General features: G+C 37.2%; 1 protein-coding gene across 2 annotated transcripts in view; it reads left to right on the top strand.

Moving 5' to 3' along the window:
• The window catches only part of LOC136884504 (uncharacterized), a 77265-nt gene that overhangs the window by 29078 nt on the left and 29862 nt on the right, over positions 1–18325 (top strand). For both annotated transcript variants that reach the window (XM_067156719.2, XM_067156717.2), the window contains 2 exons: positions 6342–6434; positions 14998–15117. In XM_067156719.2, the coding sequence (XP_067012820.2) occupies positions 6342–6434; positions 14998–15117 (213 nt within the window). The remainder of the gene's footprint in view (positions 1–6341; positions 6435–14997; positions 15118–18325) is intronic.

Below are 18325 nucleotides of genomic sequence, written 5' to 3'. Positions count from 1 at the left end.
ATCTTCCACGGTAGACCAGCATATACACGACTTTAAGCACAAATTTTGCAGAATAGACCAGGATATTGAAATCCTTGACATGCTTTTCAAAGGCCCCCTTTTAGATACTACCGAAAACTGCTACATTTACTTAGACCAATTTTTTAATTCAAACTTAAATTTAAATTACATCTCTGAGAAACAGAAAATCCTGTTTGGTGTTCTCATTGCAGTGTTTAATATGTTCAAAATTCCAGAAAACAGCTCAGTCTTTCAGATAGGACGTAACACTTTGACGCGATATCCCCTCTTACCTCCAAAACCCCCTGATCCCGCTCTTTCATCGCCCCTCCCCCCTAACACACTCCTTCCCTCTCCCCTTCCTTCCCTAGCCAATCCACGCAACTTCCAAGCCAGTTCCTCTTCAACTCCGCAGCGTACGCAACCAGCCAACCGAGCAGAGTCTCTTCATAAAGATTTACTTTCTTGCCCCATTTCCACTATCCGAGTTTAACTCGTGTTTATCTTTCATACTGCAGGTCCCGCATTGGATCGAGAATCTTTGCTTTTAACATCTTCAACACATAGCTTCGGCCACAAGATCCACTTGTTCCAATATAATACGACATAACATCGTATTTTATGAAGATAGTTTTCATATAACCAAATGACTTAGTGTCGTTTTTTAATGCTCACAGAGGAACACCATACTCTTTTAACCTATTATCGCATTGTACTCGGTACACAGTTTTCTGCAAGTGTTGTGGCTACCAATGCCGCACAAAGGACTCAAATCTATAATAAATTTTCAAGAGTGTCAAAAACTTTGAACTTGTTTTTCTGCGAGGCTCCTCAGCTTTAGCTCTTTATTTGTGACTAACAAGTTGTCAAACTTGTACAAATTGTATATTTAAATCTGGATGGTTAGCATTAATATGCTTTGTATTTTAACTTGTTATAGACAATTTTAATTATGAGGGTCAATCTTGTGCGTTTTAACTTTACTATATATCTTTGTATAATGGAAGATAGGAAACTTAAAAGGGTCCACCTTTTCAATACAAAAATGTTATAGTTTATTTACAACATATATTTACACTTGGAACTAGTTTTGACGCTGTTTGGCGTCATCTTCAGCCAAAATGTGGGAAATAGGCTAGCATGTAGACATTTATATTACACAAGGCGTTACATTAAACAATACACATCTTACGAGGAGATAAAAACAGGGACGAATATAGAAACAAATGAATCTTTGAGAAAGCAAAAGTTATACATATTAAAAATAACCTTAACCACACATCTTGCAGTGCGAAAATATTCGCCTTGAATGATTCCTGAATACAAAACGCACGCGCACACATTTCTGATGAGCCAGCAGGCAGGAAAATGTAAAGTGAAACCTTAAGAGTTCTTCTGAGAAGAGTTCATAATTTTTTCTATGTTCCGACTAACTAATGAAGTCTCCCTTGAGTTCCTGATAAACATACACAACAGGAAATTCTCCTTCACTCTCAACAATAGCTATAAAGACCAACGGTAAATTGTATTTTAAATACTGTGCAGAGACGTGAAAGCATGATCTTGAACATGATATAGAATTTTATATTCTTGTCGAGCTGAATACCGGACCTGTGAAGATTACAAGATTATTTTGTGCATCTACAGAATGGTGGTGTTAATGAAGCTATGTAATATAGAGAGAGACTTTCAAAGGTGGTTAAATGAAGAAGTTATATCATGTTCAAGATCATGCTTTCACGTCTCTGCACAATATTTAAAATGCAATTTACCGTTGGTCTTTATAGCTATTGTTGATAGTGAAGGAGAATTTCCTGTTGTGTATGTTTATCAGGAACTCAAGGGAGACTTCATTAGTTAGTCGGAACATAGAAAAAATTATGAACTCTTCTCAGAAGAACTCTTAAGGTTTCACTTTACTTTTTCCTGCCTGCTGGCTCATCAGAAATGTGTGTGCGTGCGTTTTGTATTCAGGAATCATTCAAGGCGAATATTTTCGCACTGCAAGATGTGTGGTTAAGGTTATTTTTAATATGTATAATTTTTGCTTTCTCAACGATTCATTTGTTTCTATATTCGTCCCTGTTTTTATCTCCTCGTAAGATGTGTATTGTTTAATGTAACGCCTTGTGTAATATAAATGTCTACATGCTAGCCTATTTCCCACATTTTGGCTGAAGATGACGCTAAACAGCGTCGAAACTAGTTCCAAGTGTAAATATATGTCGTAAATAAACTATAACATTTTTGTATTGAAAAGGTAGACCCTTTTAAGTTTCCTATCTTCCATTCTCAGTTCAATATGGACAAAAATGAAATTCTTAGATTTAAATAAATAAATATCTTTGTATAATGACGCTACTTGGCTGATGATGACATCCATGGATGTTGAAACCGGTACTATAAATAAATGAGGTTGTAATTTTAACCTACAATGCATCTTGTATTGAAAAGGTGGATCTTATACAATCTAATTCATTGATTTAATGCTCAAACTTGAGTGTACATTTCTCTATTAATTAATTCATTGATTTTTAATCTCTATTCAATACAGACCAAACATGAAATTCTTGACTTTAAATGGTTTAACATATTACTAATAGATAGAAGATCTTGGCTGATGCATGGATGCTCATCTAAAAGCAGGACAAATTTTATTAGCTAGGCAGGTTTTTAAATATTTTAATGTACATTCAAATGGTTATAATGGGTCCGAAAGGACTGTCAATTAATGGTCATTATAGACAATAGTCGCACAAGCAGGTCTTTTTCTGTTGTTGCTAAAAATCTGTGTTTTAGACTGCGCACTTAAACGCTTAATTAACAGAATAAGGCACTCATAGTTCTACAGTAGGGTGTGTGTGAAATACTTGCAAGGTATTCCTGTGTTGTTATACCAGTTATCAGAGAGTTTAGTTATCAAAAGTGAAGCTGTTTTCTTCGCAAACTCTGAGGATAGTGTTGCTGGTCTTTCAGTCTGAGAATGCTGGTATGAATCACGGAGACGAGATAAGATAGGTTTGAGGTTCACAACTAATGGAAACCGTAGATAATACAAAGGGGGTAAAATATGTGAATTTTTTTCCAAATTTTCTTTCTTAAAATCAGGGAGGGAAAATTACGCGAGGAATCTACCATGATTTGCAAGATGAAAAATGCTTTACCAAACTCAATTTGAAATATATAAAAAATAAAACTATAATTTGGAAACCAACCATGCCAGGATCTGTTAGGATAGTGAAGTCAACAGCTCAGGTTGAAACTTTAATAGTGGCAACACTGCTGTAGAGACGTCATGCAACGGAACCTAATAATGTCGCTGATAGCGCACGTTAGTTATGTACCTACTTTATATTAGAGCTTGCAAACTGAGGAACAGAGCCTCTTTAGCTGGTGGTCTAAGGTAGTGTTGTCATGATGTTTCGAAACAGGAACAACAGAGTTGGAGAAAGATTGAATGTGCCGCAGGTCGCACAGCACAACAGTTGATCAAGGTCTTCAAGAGGCTTGCAGAAACAACTGTATTGCAGTGGCATGGTGGGTAAAAGCCTTGAATGAGGGTCGCCAAAGTGTGGCAGATATGCGTCGGCCAGGTCATCCTAGTGTCAGTGCCGCGTTGCTGGACATTGCTCAACACCATATGGTTCGTTAGCTGGTCTCAGACACCAGATTAGCACATACAGCTGTGCTTTACATTCTGAAGGAACGCTTGGGCATGAGAAAAATTTGAATCGAGAGGGGTTCCACCTGATTTGATGGAAACGCAGAAATTGTTACAATATGACGCTGCTCATAACTGTGTGGCGTGCTATGAGCGTGAAGGAGAGGCTTTCATATGCCATATTATTATTATTATTATTATTATTATTATTATTATTATTATTATTATTATTATTTATTGTATGACAAATGTATCTATATATGTATAGTTTCAAGGAAAATGTGCATAGTCACAAGTCCGTACAATACTACAACTCAAGGTCTAGTATTTTGACCCAGTCAACTGCTTCATCCGATATGCGGTGAATGTCCATTAGCGTCCCTTCGAAAGCTCGAATTGGGCAGACAGCAACAATGCGGTGGATTGACTGAGAAGAGGCACCACAATCACAATCTGCAAAGCTAGTCCAACCCCCATTTGCACAATAGATAACCACGTTGCTTCACGTCCTTAGGTTTAGCCACTGCACTGCCCTACACGTGTCCCCCGGGTGGTGCTAAGAAAGCAACAGTGGTAAGATGAGACCAAACTGTCGGAAACGACCTCTCGGTCAAAGAGCGAACAAGAAGGAGATATGTGGTCCTTTTCAGGACCCTCAGTTTCGTAGAATTGGACCATTGCTGCGCTTTTGTCAATTGAATATTGAAGTGATTAGTCGAGCAAAATGTGACTATCTTTCCAGGATTGCACTGAAATATGCAGTTGATGTCATCGTGCTTCAAGAAACACACATAGCAGACGAACTACAGTTACAGAGTAGGGGGAAAATTCCAGGCTTTAAATTGATAGCGTCTAACTATCATCAAAATTACGGCCTTGCAACTTATGTCAGGAATTATATAACAAATTACCAATTATGCAATATCATTGTGCTGAATGAGACATGACCAAATCGTACGAGCTGCGACTGAAACACCAGTTGAACTAGTGGCGTCATTACAGGTCACCATGAAGGTCGAAAGTTCATCAGAACCCTAGCAGTGTGAAAGTTATGGTCAGTATCATGTTCGACTGTGATGGTGTTATCCTAACTCATTACGTTCCTCCATAGCAGACCATCAGTGCACAGTGTTACTGTACATTTTCGGAACACAACCTGGGACCAGCTTTCAGAAAGAATTGGCGACACTTTCTGCAGAACCTACCCATCATTTTGCATGACAACACTCGGTCGCATACAGCGCGAGTTGTGGCTGATTTGTTCAGTTGATGGGGCTGGGAATTGCTGTACCATACACCAAACCCCCGGACTTAAGCCTTTGTGACTTTGGCCTGATTCCTAAGATGAAGGAACCACTCCGTGGCATTTGCTTCAGAACTGTTCCGGAGATTTGTCAGCCAGTAGACCACTCCATTCGAACTATCAATACAACAGGCACTGCTAAAGGTATCCTACAACTTCCACATCACTGGCAGCAGGTTGTACACAATGTTGGTGACTACTTTGAAGGACAACGAAACTTGGTAATGTGTATCTCATTTGTATCAGTTATAATTAAATAGTTGCCACCATTCAAGTTCCAACCCTCATATGAACAATGAAATTAGGTAGACAAGACTGAGCTGTCTATGACCAAAACCTCTTTTCAATGTGTTGTATGTCCGTCGCTCCCTTCTCGATCCGCCAGCCAGCTACACGTGTGCCAGTGTGTTATTCTTCGAGCCTCGACGCGCAGCCCTCAGTGCGCGTGCCTGGAACGTCGTGTGTGCTATAAAAAGGAGCTCCTAGCCTGTCCAGACGCCCACTGACCCCGGTGTCCAGCTCCAGAATACACCCTACGTCGAGCACGGAGGCTACTCCTCTTGAAAATGTGCTTCGGCCAGGTGGACTGAATTTCTGGCAGTAAGAGGTCTCACCTCGGGTCACCGCTCCTCTTGCCTGTTCCGCTGTCCATGTCCAGTCGTACCATTATATGCCACTATCATTCCCTAGCTAATGCAAGCTCCCATTATCAACTTAGTTTCGCTAAGTAGGAACTCTTCAGTCATTGAACTTACGTTAATGAACTCAGACACTTCAACAAGGAAGGACTCTCTCAAATATTTACGTCAGTGCTTCTGATAGTTTTCGACTATCAAGAACTTTTCATGTCACAAGGACTATCTTTCCGAGATAGTAGTGAATGGGAATACTCCAACGTGTATATACTGTATAAAAGACAGACTCTTTCTCCAAATTCATAGTTCATTTTGCTTCGAGATAACTTTCAGTTTTGTTAGTGTAAATATTGTAATTTTACATGTGAAGCAAATAAAGAAGTTGTGTTTTTGTAAACTCAACCTTGTTTACAACACAATGTATATTAAACCAAAGTTGACTTAATCCCCGTTTGCCAGGTTAAGTGGACTGGCTGTTAGAAGTGTATTTATTTGGCCTCTGTGGTAGTTTGGAACATAGAAGTCACAGGAAACACTTCACAAGTTATGAGCAGTCATACTTTATTTTCAGTCTTAATCTAGTTCAGTTCCTCTGTGAAGTAGTGTCCAAAGTATGCAAAATAAAAGAATGTTTTACAATATATATTTTTCAGACCATACATTCTTTGTAAATTTTGTGATAATGGATCAGTAGTTATTTTTGAAAATAATGCTTTCATATAACACTTCTGTTTCTTCATAGGATTCCTTTCGAGATGTGGAGAATGTGCAACTTTCTCAAGAAAGAGTAGTCTCAATTTCTCCAGATGATCTGAAGGTTGAAGTTCTGTCTGAGGTGAGTATCAGTGTACTTTTGTATGAACTGCAGATGGTTATCAAAATAATAAAAACATGTAAACAAACATTATTAGTACCGTGTTGGACCCCCGTTAGCCTGTCATACAGCTGCCGTTTGTCGCAGAATACATGAAAACTACTCTTGAATTGTTTCCAGAAGAATTATGAACCATCATGAAGTGCAACACTTGGTTTCTTCAGCAGTGATGGGGATGGGGAAGAAATCTGCACCAGATTCTCTGCTCTTAAACAGACCACAGATGGTCAGTAATGTTCAAATTGGGTGATTGAGTAGTTCAGAGAAGGTGTTAAAGTTCATCCACTTGTTCGTCAAGGGCCAGCGGTGTGAATTGGGGCATTATCTCTTAGTAAGAGAACAGCATCTGTACCATAGGATGCACTTGGGTCATCTAAAACCATAATTCATCCTTTGAGAGTAAGAATAGGATCAGTCAACCACCATAAAACTGTGGCCCACACCATCACAGAGCCATCTCCATCCTCATTTTGTACAATTTTATTGGTTTTTTTTGTTTTTTTTGTTTTTTTCCTGACAGTTTCTAGTGTTAGTTTCAGTTGAGAAGTAATTGAGTGAAAGTAAGTGAATTAATTAATTAATTTATTCATTTATTTTTATTTATTTTAGGCTTAGGCCTACATTACATTTTTTGTTTACTTTGTAATCAGAGATTTCCAACCTTACACTCCTTTTTAGCCATTCTTCCGCAGAGATGTTCCGCGGATTATCAGGTTCTTTCTCCGGATCATTCCTCAAGCCTGCAACTTTCTTCTTAAAGATGGTCCTCTCCATTATTTCCTTTCGTCTTATATCATTTACCCGCATGTTTTTGTGCTCCTCTTTCAGCCTGCGGAGAGATTTCCATTTTTCCTGTGAAATGAGCAATTTGTGTGCCAATCTCTCTGGGTTCATTCTCTTCAGGTGACCATAAAATGTTAACCTTCATTTCTTCATAGCGGTGGTGAACGTTTTGACTCTCACATACAGTTCCTTGCTTGATCTCAGGTGGAAGACAAAACCGTCGGACACTTTCTTAGGATTAAATTAAATTTTTATTATGATGATAGATCCGTATTGAACTGTGATTACAATAGAGTTAAACTAATGTATTAATAAGGTCCACCTTTTCAATACAAAATATACAGAGTTTAAATTACATAAATGATTAGGGACTAGTTTCGACCTAGTATTAGGTCATCATCAGCCTAAAGCAAAATTAAAACATAAATACCGAAAAAATCAAACAGTATAAAGACACATTAGGACTCGTACCATGTGAGATATTGAGAAAAGAATTATAGAGACGTGCAGCACTATGTTAAAAGAACTCCACGACAGAGAATCACAAAAAGTACAGTGCGCATTAAAAAGATGTTAAAGATAGGAATCCTTGAGTTGCTGGATAAGGAGATTAGTATATGCTGGCTCCTTTAAGATGCTGTTATCCAATTGAAGAACAACTGAGCCAAAGTCACGTCGTTTATTTACGATTAAAGTCCAGTGCGCCATACAGCATTAAAAAGTTGTTAGGGATGGAAATCTTTCAGTTGTAGGTCAAGGAATTCAATATATGCTTGCTCCTTAAATGTGCTGTTGTACATTCGAAGAACATCTGGGACGAAGTTACGTCGTTTTTCAAGATATTCATAGACGTAAAAAGTCCAGTGCGCATTAAAAAGATGTTAAAGATAGGAATGCTCGAGTTGCTGGATAAGGAAATTAGTATATGCTGGCTCCTTTAAGATGATGTTATCCAATTGAAGAACAACTGAGCCAGTCACGTCGTTTATTTACGATTAAAGTCCAGTGCGCTGTACAACATTAAAAAGTTGTTAGGGATGGAAATCTTTCAGTTGTAGGTCAAGGAAATCAATATACTGATCTCCTTATCCAGCAACTCAAAGATTCCTATTTTAACATCTTTTAATGCGCACTGAACTTTTTATGAATCTCATTCATGGTGTTATTTATTAACTTACTGCTGCATGTCTCTCTAATTCTTTTCTCAATATCTTACATGGTATGTACATTTACGAGACCTTTTGTGTCTTTACATTGTATAATTTCTTTGGTATTTATGTTTTATGTTTTATTTTGCTTTAGGCTGATGATGACCTAATACTAGGTCGAAACTAGTCCCTAATCATTTATGTAATTTAAACTCTGTATATTTTGTATTGAAAAGGTGGACCTTAATAATACATTAGTTTAACTTTCTTAGGACCCAAAATTCTTCTGAGGAGCTTCCTTTCCTTTTTCTCAATCAAACATATATACCAAAAATAAGGTTCCTAGAAGGAAACCATAATTTAATTTAGTCGATTGCAAATGTTAAAAACATTAAGGTGTAGGAATCCAACTAATGAGCCCACTGCTGCACTGGGGTGAAACGCTGGTAATTTCACGATTGGAAAAGCCTAAAGAGTGTACTGTTTTTAACATATATACCATTTTTGCTAGTGTTTTTGTAGAGTAAATGCATGCCAGTCTGTCTACTATGCAGTTTAGCCTGGTAGGAGATGGATTTGGATCTGTAAGTATCATGGCTCATTTTAAATGCCAATCCCATCTACCTTGCTCTCTTCTCCTATGCTTCCTTTTCATTGTCATCCAGGCTAATAATCTCGCCAAGGTATTTAAATTTCATGGACTTCTGGACAATCCTGTAAGTCATCTCAATGCTGTGAGTGGAGTCTTTCTTTTCCGAATCCATATACTCGACCTATCCAAAGGAGATCCGTAATTCTGTTTTTGCAGATATTTCTTGAAAAATTTCCACCTGTTATACTGCTGTCTGAAGATTGTCTGCTAGGAGCACATCATAATCATCATTATCACCAGTGAAAGCCAAACCGTAAAAAGTGATACCTGTGTTTTTGCTTCCTACTCTCACTCTATTTTGAAGATCACATTCAGACAACTTTTTCCTCCACTTTTTGATAACCTTTTCCAAAACGCAATCAAACAGGAGTGGGGAAAGATAATCTCCCTGCCTCAAGCCTGTTCTTATTTCAAACAGTTCCGACAGCTTGCGAGTGCATGTCAGTAAGAGTCTGTTGAAATTTACTTACGTAATGTAAGTACAAACAAGGGAATAGAAATCACGTCACGATACTAAAACTTCAACCACCGCCTTTGCATAATATCAGTGTTAATCCCAAAATGGTAGGATATGCCACCTATCCCAAGGACTGCAGAAAATAGTTTATAGTAGAGCATTTCAAAACATCAATCGACAATCATCAAGACCAAGTCAGATAAGAATAAAGGGAACAAACGCAAGAGGGAGGATTACAAGTTACAGAATACAAGAGAAATAAACATGAAAAATATAACCCAAAGGAATCACAGAAAATAAAATAAGAAAATCACTTACATTGAGTTAATGTGGAAACTTCAAAGAATGAAAAATTTCAAACGCATGCATTGGATAGCATGGTGTTCCAAACTTGTAGAAATTCAAGTAAATCCCTCAAATTCCCAAAATGTGCTTATAATCAAAGTAAATGTATACACATATTTAGGGATTACCAGGAGAAGTTTATTCTTAAATGAAAAGTTTCTTATTTTTAATTAAATGAAAAACCACATGTTTTAAAAGTCAACACGAACAGCATAAGGTTTTTACCTCTTAAAAACTCAATTGATAAAGTTATCTACACCTTTCAAGAAGTGTAGTTTCAAATTATCCTTGACAACATAAAATTAAAATTGCGGAATTAACAATTAAGTTATATCTTTCACATCAAAATCTTGGTTAAATGAACTGTCTTCCCCTTTTACCCAGAGTTTTAATGTCTACATTGAGCAGTCACTTCCAAATTAAAAGTACAAAAATTATTATTTAGAAAACTTTCTAATAAATTAGTAAATCTCCCACTCAGGAAATGAAGTCCAAGAGTCAACAGGCATTCATTACGACAAAATGCCGAGAAATTAAATCATTATCCCAATATGAAGTAAACTAAAACAATATGGATTAATATAATAAAAACAGATTCTTGCTTAATAAAATTCAGGAAACTCAATCATCAAAAATTACCTGTGTTTCACCCCAGTGTGCCATTGGCTCATCAGTAGGATACCGCACCTTCCCAAGACACTGGCCGGCTAGCACACTAGTACCGACACCACTGCAAGCTATACATGTGATAAGCACAATGCAGTGACGACGTACTAGGGGAGAATTGCTACTCCACTTGCTATATATGCCTTCCCGGGCTCAGTCGTGAGTTCCTGAATATTATTTAGCTATCTCAATCGGAAGCCATATTTTTGGTCAGATTCTTACTGGTTTTAAAATATAACAAACATTACATTAACATTTCACAGAGTAGATTAATCTCAACTCACAACTAAAACTTCCAGTAACACCATGAAATTTTTTTTAGATCAATTCATGAAGAATTAATTAAATTCTTTAAACTCCAGCTTACATAAGATAACCATGTAGGTCATCATCTCACAAGATAATGTCCTAATCATCAGCTTATCATCTGTTTTAGTTTTACCAACATTAGAAGGCACTCACATGTTGCACATGATCGGCAAAACATCAAAACAAAAGTTACACCCACCAATAAAAGAAAACAATAGCAATTACCACGGAATAGTTACTCAATTTATACAGTATTAAAACTCTTGAATATCACAAGAAGATCATACTTTTGAAGCTTTAAATGATAATTTCCAAACCTTTAATAATAATAATAATAATAATAATAATAATAATAATAATAATAAAATAGACTTGAAACATGAGTAAGTTAAATTTCAGTCTTCCCCCTTTGTAGGATGAACAACGCAGAAAATTATGACTGGTAATCCATATTTTAGAGAACAATCTACACCATTTGAGTAATAGTAGCTTGAAAGGTAAAAGGATGATAGTACTCCATCCATCCATTATCTAAAGGCTAAGCCTTGTCGCTGCAGCCACATCCCATAGTCTTCAGCAGTCCTTTTCATTGTGACATAGGAAGCAAAACCCAGCTGAATGATTATGTTCCTAAGGTATGAGAGATGTGGTCTTCCTCTCGACTTCTTCCCTAGGACCTTTCCTTCGAAGACATTCTGGAGAAAGGTGTCATGTCGTAGGACATGTCCACGAAATTTAGCTTTCCTCTGCTCTATAAAATAAATTAAGGTCCGTTTCTCATTAACGTCATTCACAGAGATGCCACCTATTACGATTCAATCGTAATAATTACGAATTACCCATCACAATTACGCCTTTACGAATCGCACACCTCAAATTATGATTTTTTATTGATTTTTAAATCTAAATGTATGAAGTGTTCATAAGGATACACAGGGAATGCCTCTACAGCTTGAGTTCTCAGAATATTATTTTCGGATTTCTCAGTAATCATTTATACCCCTTTCCCGTCCCTCGTTTAAGAATATTTCGAGTTTTCACGCACCGAACGCATGTGTGCTTCCAGTACCGGAGAAATAGGCACCTGTAAAGTGGTATATCTTGCGGAGCTGTTGTGTTTGTTCATCACATGACCAGACTTTCATGCAAATATGCAAGTTGTTTTGTCTTTGTTTCGGCTACAAAGTGGTGACAAACTCCGTTTCATTGTAGATGCTGCGTGCGTGACTGTTGAAGAAGTATTTATTGCGATTTTAGTTGCCACATTTACATATATTGTCCTTCTAGGATATATGCTAATCGTGTGTTACAAAATACGAAAGGTTTGAAATAATGAAGCGATTTCTTGTGCAGGAAAATACGTATGGTGACGTTACATGATTAGTGACACTAGTAATAATAATAGTTCAAAAATTTAGGGACGAATACTCGAAAGAATGGCCCTGTTTACTGCGTTTCTCAAAATCTCATTCACGCGTGTTCTGTAGTGTGTGTAGCCGCGATTTTTCAGTTGCGTATGGTGATGAAGAACAAGACTGAGTTCTGTGCTAATATGAGCACCGAACTGTTAAGTGCTCTGTTTGTGCAGAGGATGCACATGATATCAAATGGAAAAGCATGTCACCAGTTTACGTTTACCAAACAGCAACTACAAGCTGCTAAAGGCAGCAACTTCAGTACTCAACAAAAGAAATGATCCTTAAACGTCCACTCAGATATGTACTGCAGATCACCTGTTACTTTCGCAGGTAAGAATCATACACTCTTTATATGCCAGTCTTTCAATATCTGGTTGAATTGTATGGTGTTCATTGATGTTTCAATGATATGTACGTTAGAAAAATCTCGAAAAAACAAATTCTACAACCGCCGCGCCGGCACACCCCCTCGGTTACATGTTATAAACCTCATTTTAGGTCCGTATTGAAAATTTTACAGTTCAACAATAATAAAGGTGTTTTAATTTGTTCCACCTATTCAATACTAATATTTTCACTTATAGTGGTTACATAAACAGATTCTTAGTTACATGGGACATGTTTCGCCCTCAATTAAGGGCATCTTCAGCCTAAACACAATCATCAACAATACAACTAAATTAAAAGTGGAAGTTAAAAGTTTAGTCAGTTATTAAAATTCGGAACATAAAAATGTGAAAAGTGATACAATATATAAAGATGTTAATGGAAAACTGTCTTATGATGAAACTATAATCTTGTCGGAGACTAAAATTTCTTCTATTAAAATTCTAATTAAAAACAGTTCAAGAAGTTTTAGTCTCCGAATGGAGTTGTTCTTGCTACCCATTATATTCGTAGCATTCTTCGACAGCACATCATCTCGAAGGCCTCAGTTCTCCTACAACATGCAGCAGTTACAGTCCAGGGCTCAGAGCCCTATATGGTGATGGGAAATACCAAAACTCAAACCAGTCACTTCTTTGTTTCCGCAGTAATAATCCATATTTTTATTAGATTAGATTGGGCATTCTTAACCCTTCAACGATAGGGAACATTTGAGTGCCGCTTTTCCCAGCGAATGGTGGTGATTCAGGTGCGAGCACTGAGAAAACCCAGGGATCTCTTTAAAAATTAATTTCTACAACAGTTTAGCTCAGATTACTTTCATACGTTTACAGTAGAGACTCAAAAGAATTTACATTGATTGACTTTAGATTTACCTTATAGTCTAATAATGGAGAAGAGACCTTGCACATTTTATGCAGAATGAAAGTGACGTTCTTGTATTTGCATGGGTTGCTTCACAATGTTTAAAACTAGGATAATCATCACTTTGGAAAGTTTGAGGCGAAGAACCGGGGACAATAGTTCAAAGATTCATTTAGCACAACCCCCAGGTTAATAGGACAATTCATTCATGAGAAAGAATTCATATACTTCGGCATGTTTTGTCGTCTGTTACTTGATCACGCACCCCATGCACTCCCATTCGTGATGTTATGTGTGTACTGTCACGTCGCTCACTTCAGTCTGATTTAGTGCTGTTATCATCTGATTTATTAAAACTTGATTACTTCTCTTCCATTCAAATTGCACCGCACCATGCTTCTGCATTACACAATATCGTATCTCATAGTGAGTCAAGTAATTACGAGTTGCAAGAGGTTTTAAGGCATTGAAAGAATTATAGGAATCCACACCGGATAGCATCAACGTGCATATCAGTGAAAAGGTGGTGATTTATACCATCAGTGTACGTAAGGGAATGTATAATGATACAGTACATACATCAGCTAGATTGCAGCAGACATTTAACTTTATGTGCTCTTAAGCGGAAAGAGGTCAGACTACTCCAAACTTTTTAGAAAGAAGCACTGCTTTGGGTCAGTTCATACATACAAGGAAAGGAGGGATAATCTTCAAAGATATACTATTTCAATCTCGACAACTTCAAAACTTTACAAGCCAGAACAAAATGAAGTTAGGCCTACAGGGTTCTATATGATGCATGGAGGTTGACAGCATGTGAAGAAAAGGAGGTCTGTATGACACGGTAATCGGCGTCAAGGGGTTAACAGTACCTATTCTTCATTTAATTTTGCCTTCTCAATTCTTTACTGGAAATTCGTATTTCTAGGTAGACTATTTTTTGCCTGAGATCTGTATCCTGTATATGTTAGAAGGGATGAGATTATGCACACTGTCTGTCCACTCCCATCAAGTAACACTTGGTTCTGTTTAATTTAATGCCTCCTCCTCAGTGAACCTCTTAGCATGTTGCAGAAGTTCTGCTGGCTCTTCCTGCAAACTTCCCTGCAGCGCAGTATCGTGTATGTAGCAGAGGTTGGAGATTGTCTTGCCTCCTGTCTGTACATGACCTTTCCGTTCCTCTGTGCCTTTTCTGATAAATCATTCCCTCATAGATGTCGAATACGAATGGTGATGAAAACACATCTCATCTGATGCCTTTTCTGATCTTAAAGGGCTCTAATAACTCCCCTTCAATTCTGACATATGCCTTGTTTTTTTGTATACATTTATGGTATCAGTTCTTAGTTAGTACCTTGTTAAGATCTCTTGTACCTGAAGATGTATTTTCTTGATTTGCAAGATAATGGTTATCCTCAGGTTTACTATTTCAAGGATAGCCATTCCTTGATTTTTGTCTTGCCCATATGCAGAATATGCCTTTTCTTCATTGCAGGATCCTCATAGCGAGCTATATGCAAGGCATCAACTGACTCGGATAAATAAGCCAGAAGAGATTATCTTGGTAGCCCCAAAAATAGAACCACTCTCGCCTGGATCTTTTGTAGCTGAAGACGTAAGTATTGTCTTGTTTTGCAAGATAATGGTTTTTCTCAGGATTATTAATAACCAAGTACTCCAACCAGTACTCCTAAAACTTATTACCCACAACAGGTAATGATTTACTCTAATGGTAATTTTCTAAATATCAGGTTATGTTTTTGGTTGCTTTGTATAGACACTGTTAATTTAGCATATTTTTTAAACTTTCGTTGGCAGTGGATACTGTCATTCCATGTATTTGAAGATCACTACTGTTAATGTCCATCAGTAATAAACTTTTTCACTGCCATATTTTTCCACCAAATAACCTCTGCGCCAGGTTATTTTAACCCTAGAACTGGCAACTGTCAAATATTCGACACTTTGATCTCCGCTGTAATGGCACTGTCAAATATTCAACATGTTCATACTTCATCATATAATTTCCTCAATTCTTCAACAGACGTCATGACAGTCTACTTCTGTCATTCTTGATGTCCGCAACAGGCGTGAGTTCAGTTTCATTCATAGTTGCGACCTCTTTGGGCACAATTCATAGAAATAAATTGGTGCAGTTTTTCTTTCCGACCATCTGTTTGAGCGCCATTGCTGTAGTGTTTGTGAACAAACCGTCAGGCTCTGCTTTGCTATTCTGTTTCTTTTTATTTTGTAGTTTACTGTTTGGTGCGAGTTATTTACTTCTGTATATGTTATTTGATTTGTTATATCAATTTTTAGTACAGTGTGTGTCTAAATGTGGCATCTTTATTACGTAAAATTAGTAATGAAGTATGGCAAACTTTGCTGGAAGATGAAAGTGACTGATTTGACGTTAAGGATATAGAGAATGAACCAACAGATTCTGAGTCGAATTTGGAATTTGTATTAGCTATTTCTTCCTACCAAATATCAGAGAGTGAAAGTGATGACGAGCCTGCAATATAGCAAGTTATCGCAACAAATGTTCTAAGGTCATACTTCCTGAGCAAGGCATGCCTATACACTTTTCCCTAATATTTTGAAGAATATACCCCTCAGAGTGATGTAACTTTTGCTAATGCATTACAGATACGTTATTGTCAATTCATATATTTCTGTTTGTTTGTGACCTGGTTCAGTTTTGTGTATATATGATCAAAAGTTGTATTATTATTTTGAATTTGGGAATTCCTCTTTTTGGACAGACTGTACATTTTTCTAGTCAAAATATTTATGCAATTTCTTGTCAACATGACAATCCTCAGTATATCGGTTTTATGGAGACATATAAAGCTTCGTAGATTAATTTCATACCTCATGGATATTTTGTATTTTATTTAGGCAAGTAAAAGCTGCCAAATATGGCTGCCACCACAAGATTTAACATTGACAGTTCTAAGGTTAAAGGAAGAAGCATTTTTACAGATAAATTTTCACTGATACTGATCCAGATACGGGATTGGGGATGAGGTGATGTGGTATTTTACAGCATGCTTTTATGCCCAGATGCAATTTGTGATGCCAACCTCAGTTGAGAAGGTAATGAATATGAAATGAATGATGGTGAATGAAACTGGGTAAGGAAGTGGAAGGAATCGGCTGTTGCTTATGAATAGGAATTGTCTCGGCATTTGCCCGGAAGTGAAAAAAGGGAAACCACAAAAAAGCCATTCTCAGGACAGCCGATGGTGGAGTTCGAATCCACTTGCCTCCTGATTGCAGAGCTTGGCTCCCTAGCCATAGCATGTTAACACGCGTGGCTATTCCGGTCTGATACTATTACTGAAATATAATATAAAACTGGTGATTCCAGAACTGGTATTATCAAAATCACGAACATTTGGGGAAGTAAAACATATCTGAGGAGGTGGTGTCAGTCAATCAATCACTCACCATTGATCTGCATTTAGTGTAATTGCTTAGGTGGCAAATTCCCTTAATTGCCCAGGTGGCAAATTCCCTATCTGTTGTTTACCTGGTCTTTTCTTAAATAATAGCAAAGACATTGGAAATTGATCACACATCTCTCGTTGTAAATTATTCCAATCCCTAATTCGTCTATGTGCAAATGAATATTTGCCCCAGTTTGTCCTTTTGAATTGCATCTTTATCTTCATATTGTGAACTTCTCTACTTTGAAAAACACCACTCAAACTTATTCGTGGTGTTACGGAAGAATGCTGAAGGTGAGATGGATAGATCAAATCACGAATGAAGAGATACTGAATCGAATTGGTGACAGGATATTGATTTGGCTAAATTTTTGGAAAAGAAAGGATTCCACCTGATCAATCTTCCCAGCACAAACTTAGAAATATTTTCTTAAATCGAAAATAACCCAGAAGAAATCTAGCTGCTTTTCTTTGGTATTGATCAGGTGGAATCCTTTCTTTTCCATATATGTGTACTCTATCAATACGGACGTGAAGCTCCATAAAGAATGATTGGCTAAATTTGATGAGAAGAAGAGATAGAATAATAGGACACATCTTAAGACACCCAGGACTTGTTCATTTGGTTTTTGAAGGAAGTTTAGGTGGTATGAATGGTAGGAGTAGACCAAGGTATGAATATGACAAGCAGATTAGAGAAGATGTACAATGCAATAATTACGTAGAAATGAAAAGGTTAGCATGGGATAGGGTGGCATGGAGGGCTGCATCAAACCAGTCTATGGACTGGTGACTCAAACAACAGCAATTTCATTCCACATCGTCTCTCCACTAACAGCTTGGAACACACCACTTACAAGAGACACCTTGACCTCGAAAGCTCGGAACCACACGCAACCATGCTTAGAATAACAAGCAATCATAAACAAAACAGTGGTGTGCGTCATTTCCATGCAAAACGTTGCATTCTACCTCAAGTAACATTTTAATAGAGAGAAACAAAGTAACAAGCTATCCAATACCATAGGAAGGAAATTATATGTAATTTAATGGCGTCAGTATATCATTACATTTTCAATCAGCAGCGCCAAAAACTCTCTGCTTAAAGTACTTATAATAGCGCAAAACACACATATACAGCAGTACCACACACCTGAAAGTGCTTATATTAGTCCTCAAAGAGCAGATGTGGGATTTCAATGAAGTGGTTAAAACAAAGTGGGGGAGAACAATGTGCACACCTCACTAAAGCCACGTTATCACATTCTAAATCATTTTCCCATTCACGCAGTCCAGTATCAAAAGCCACACTAATTACATTTTCAAATGATGATGTTATTATGTCAATGTCATAACCTGGCTTTCGCCAAG

The sequence above is a fragment of the Anabrus simplex genome, chromosome 12, assembly GCF_040414725.1.
Source record: "Anabrus simplex isolate iqAnaSimp1 chromosome 12, ASM4041472v1, whole genome shotgun sequence".
Taxonomy (NCBI): Eukaryota; Metazoa; Arthropoda; class Insecta; order Orthoptera; family Tettigoniidae; genus Anabrus; species Anabrus simplex.
The sequence above is the reverse complement of the archived record's forward strand: the minus strand, read 5'-3'. Positions and strand labels throughout refer to the sequence as shown.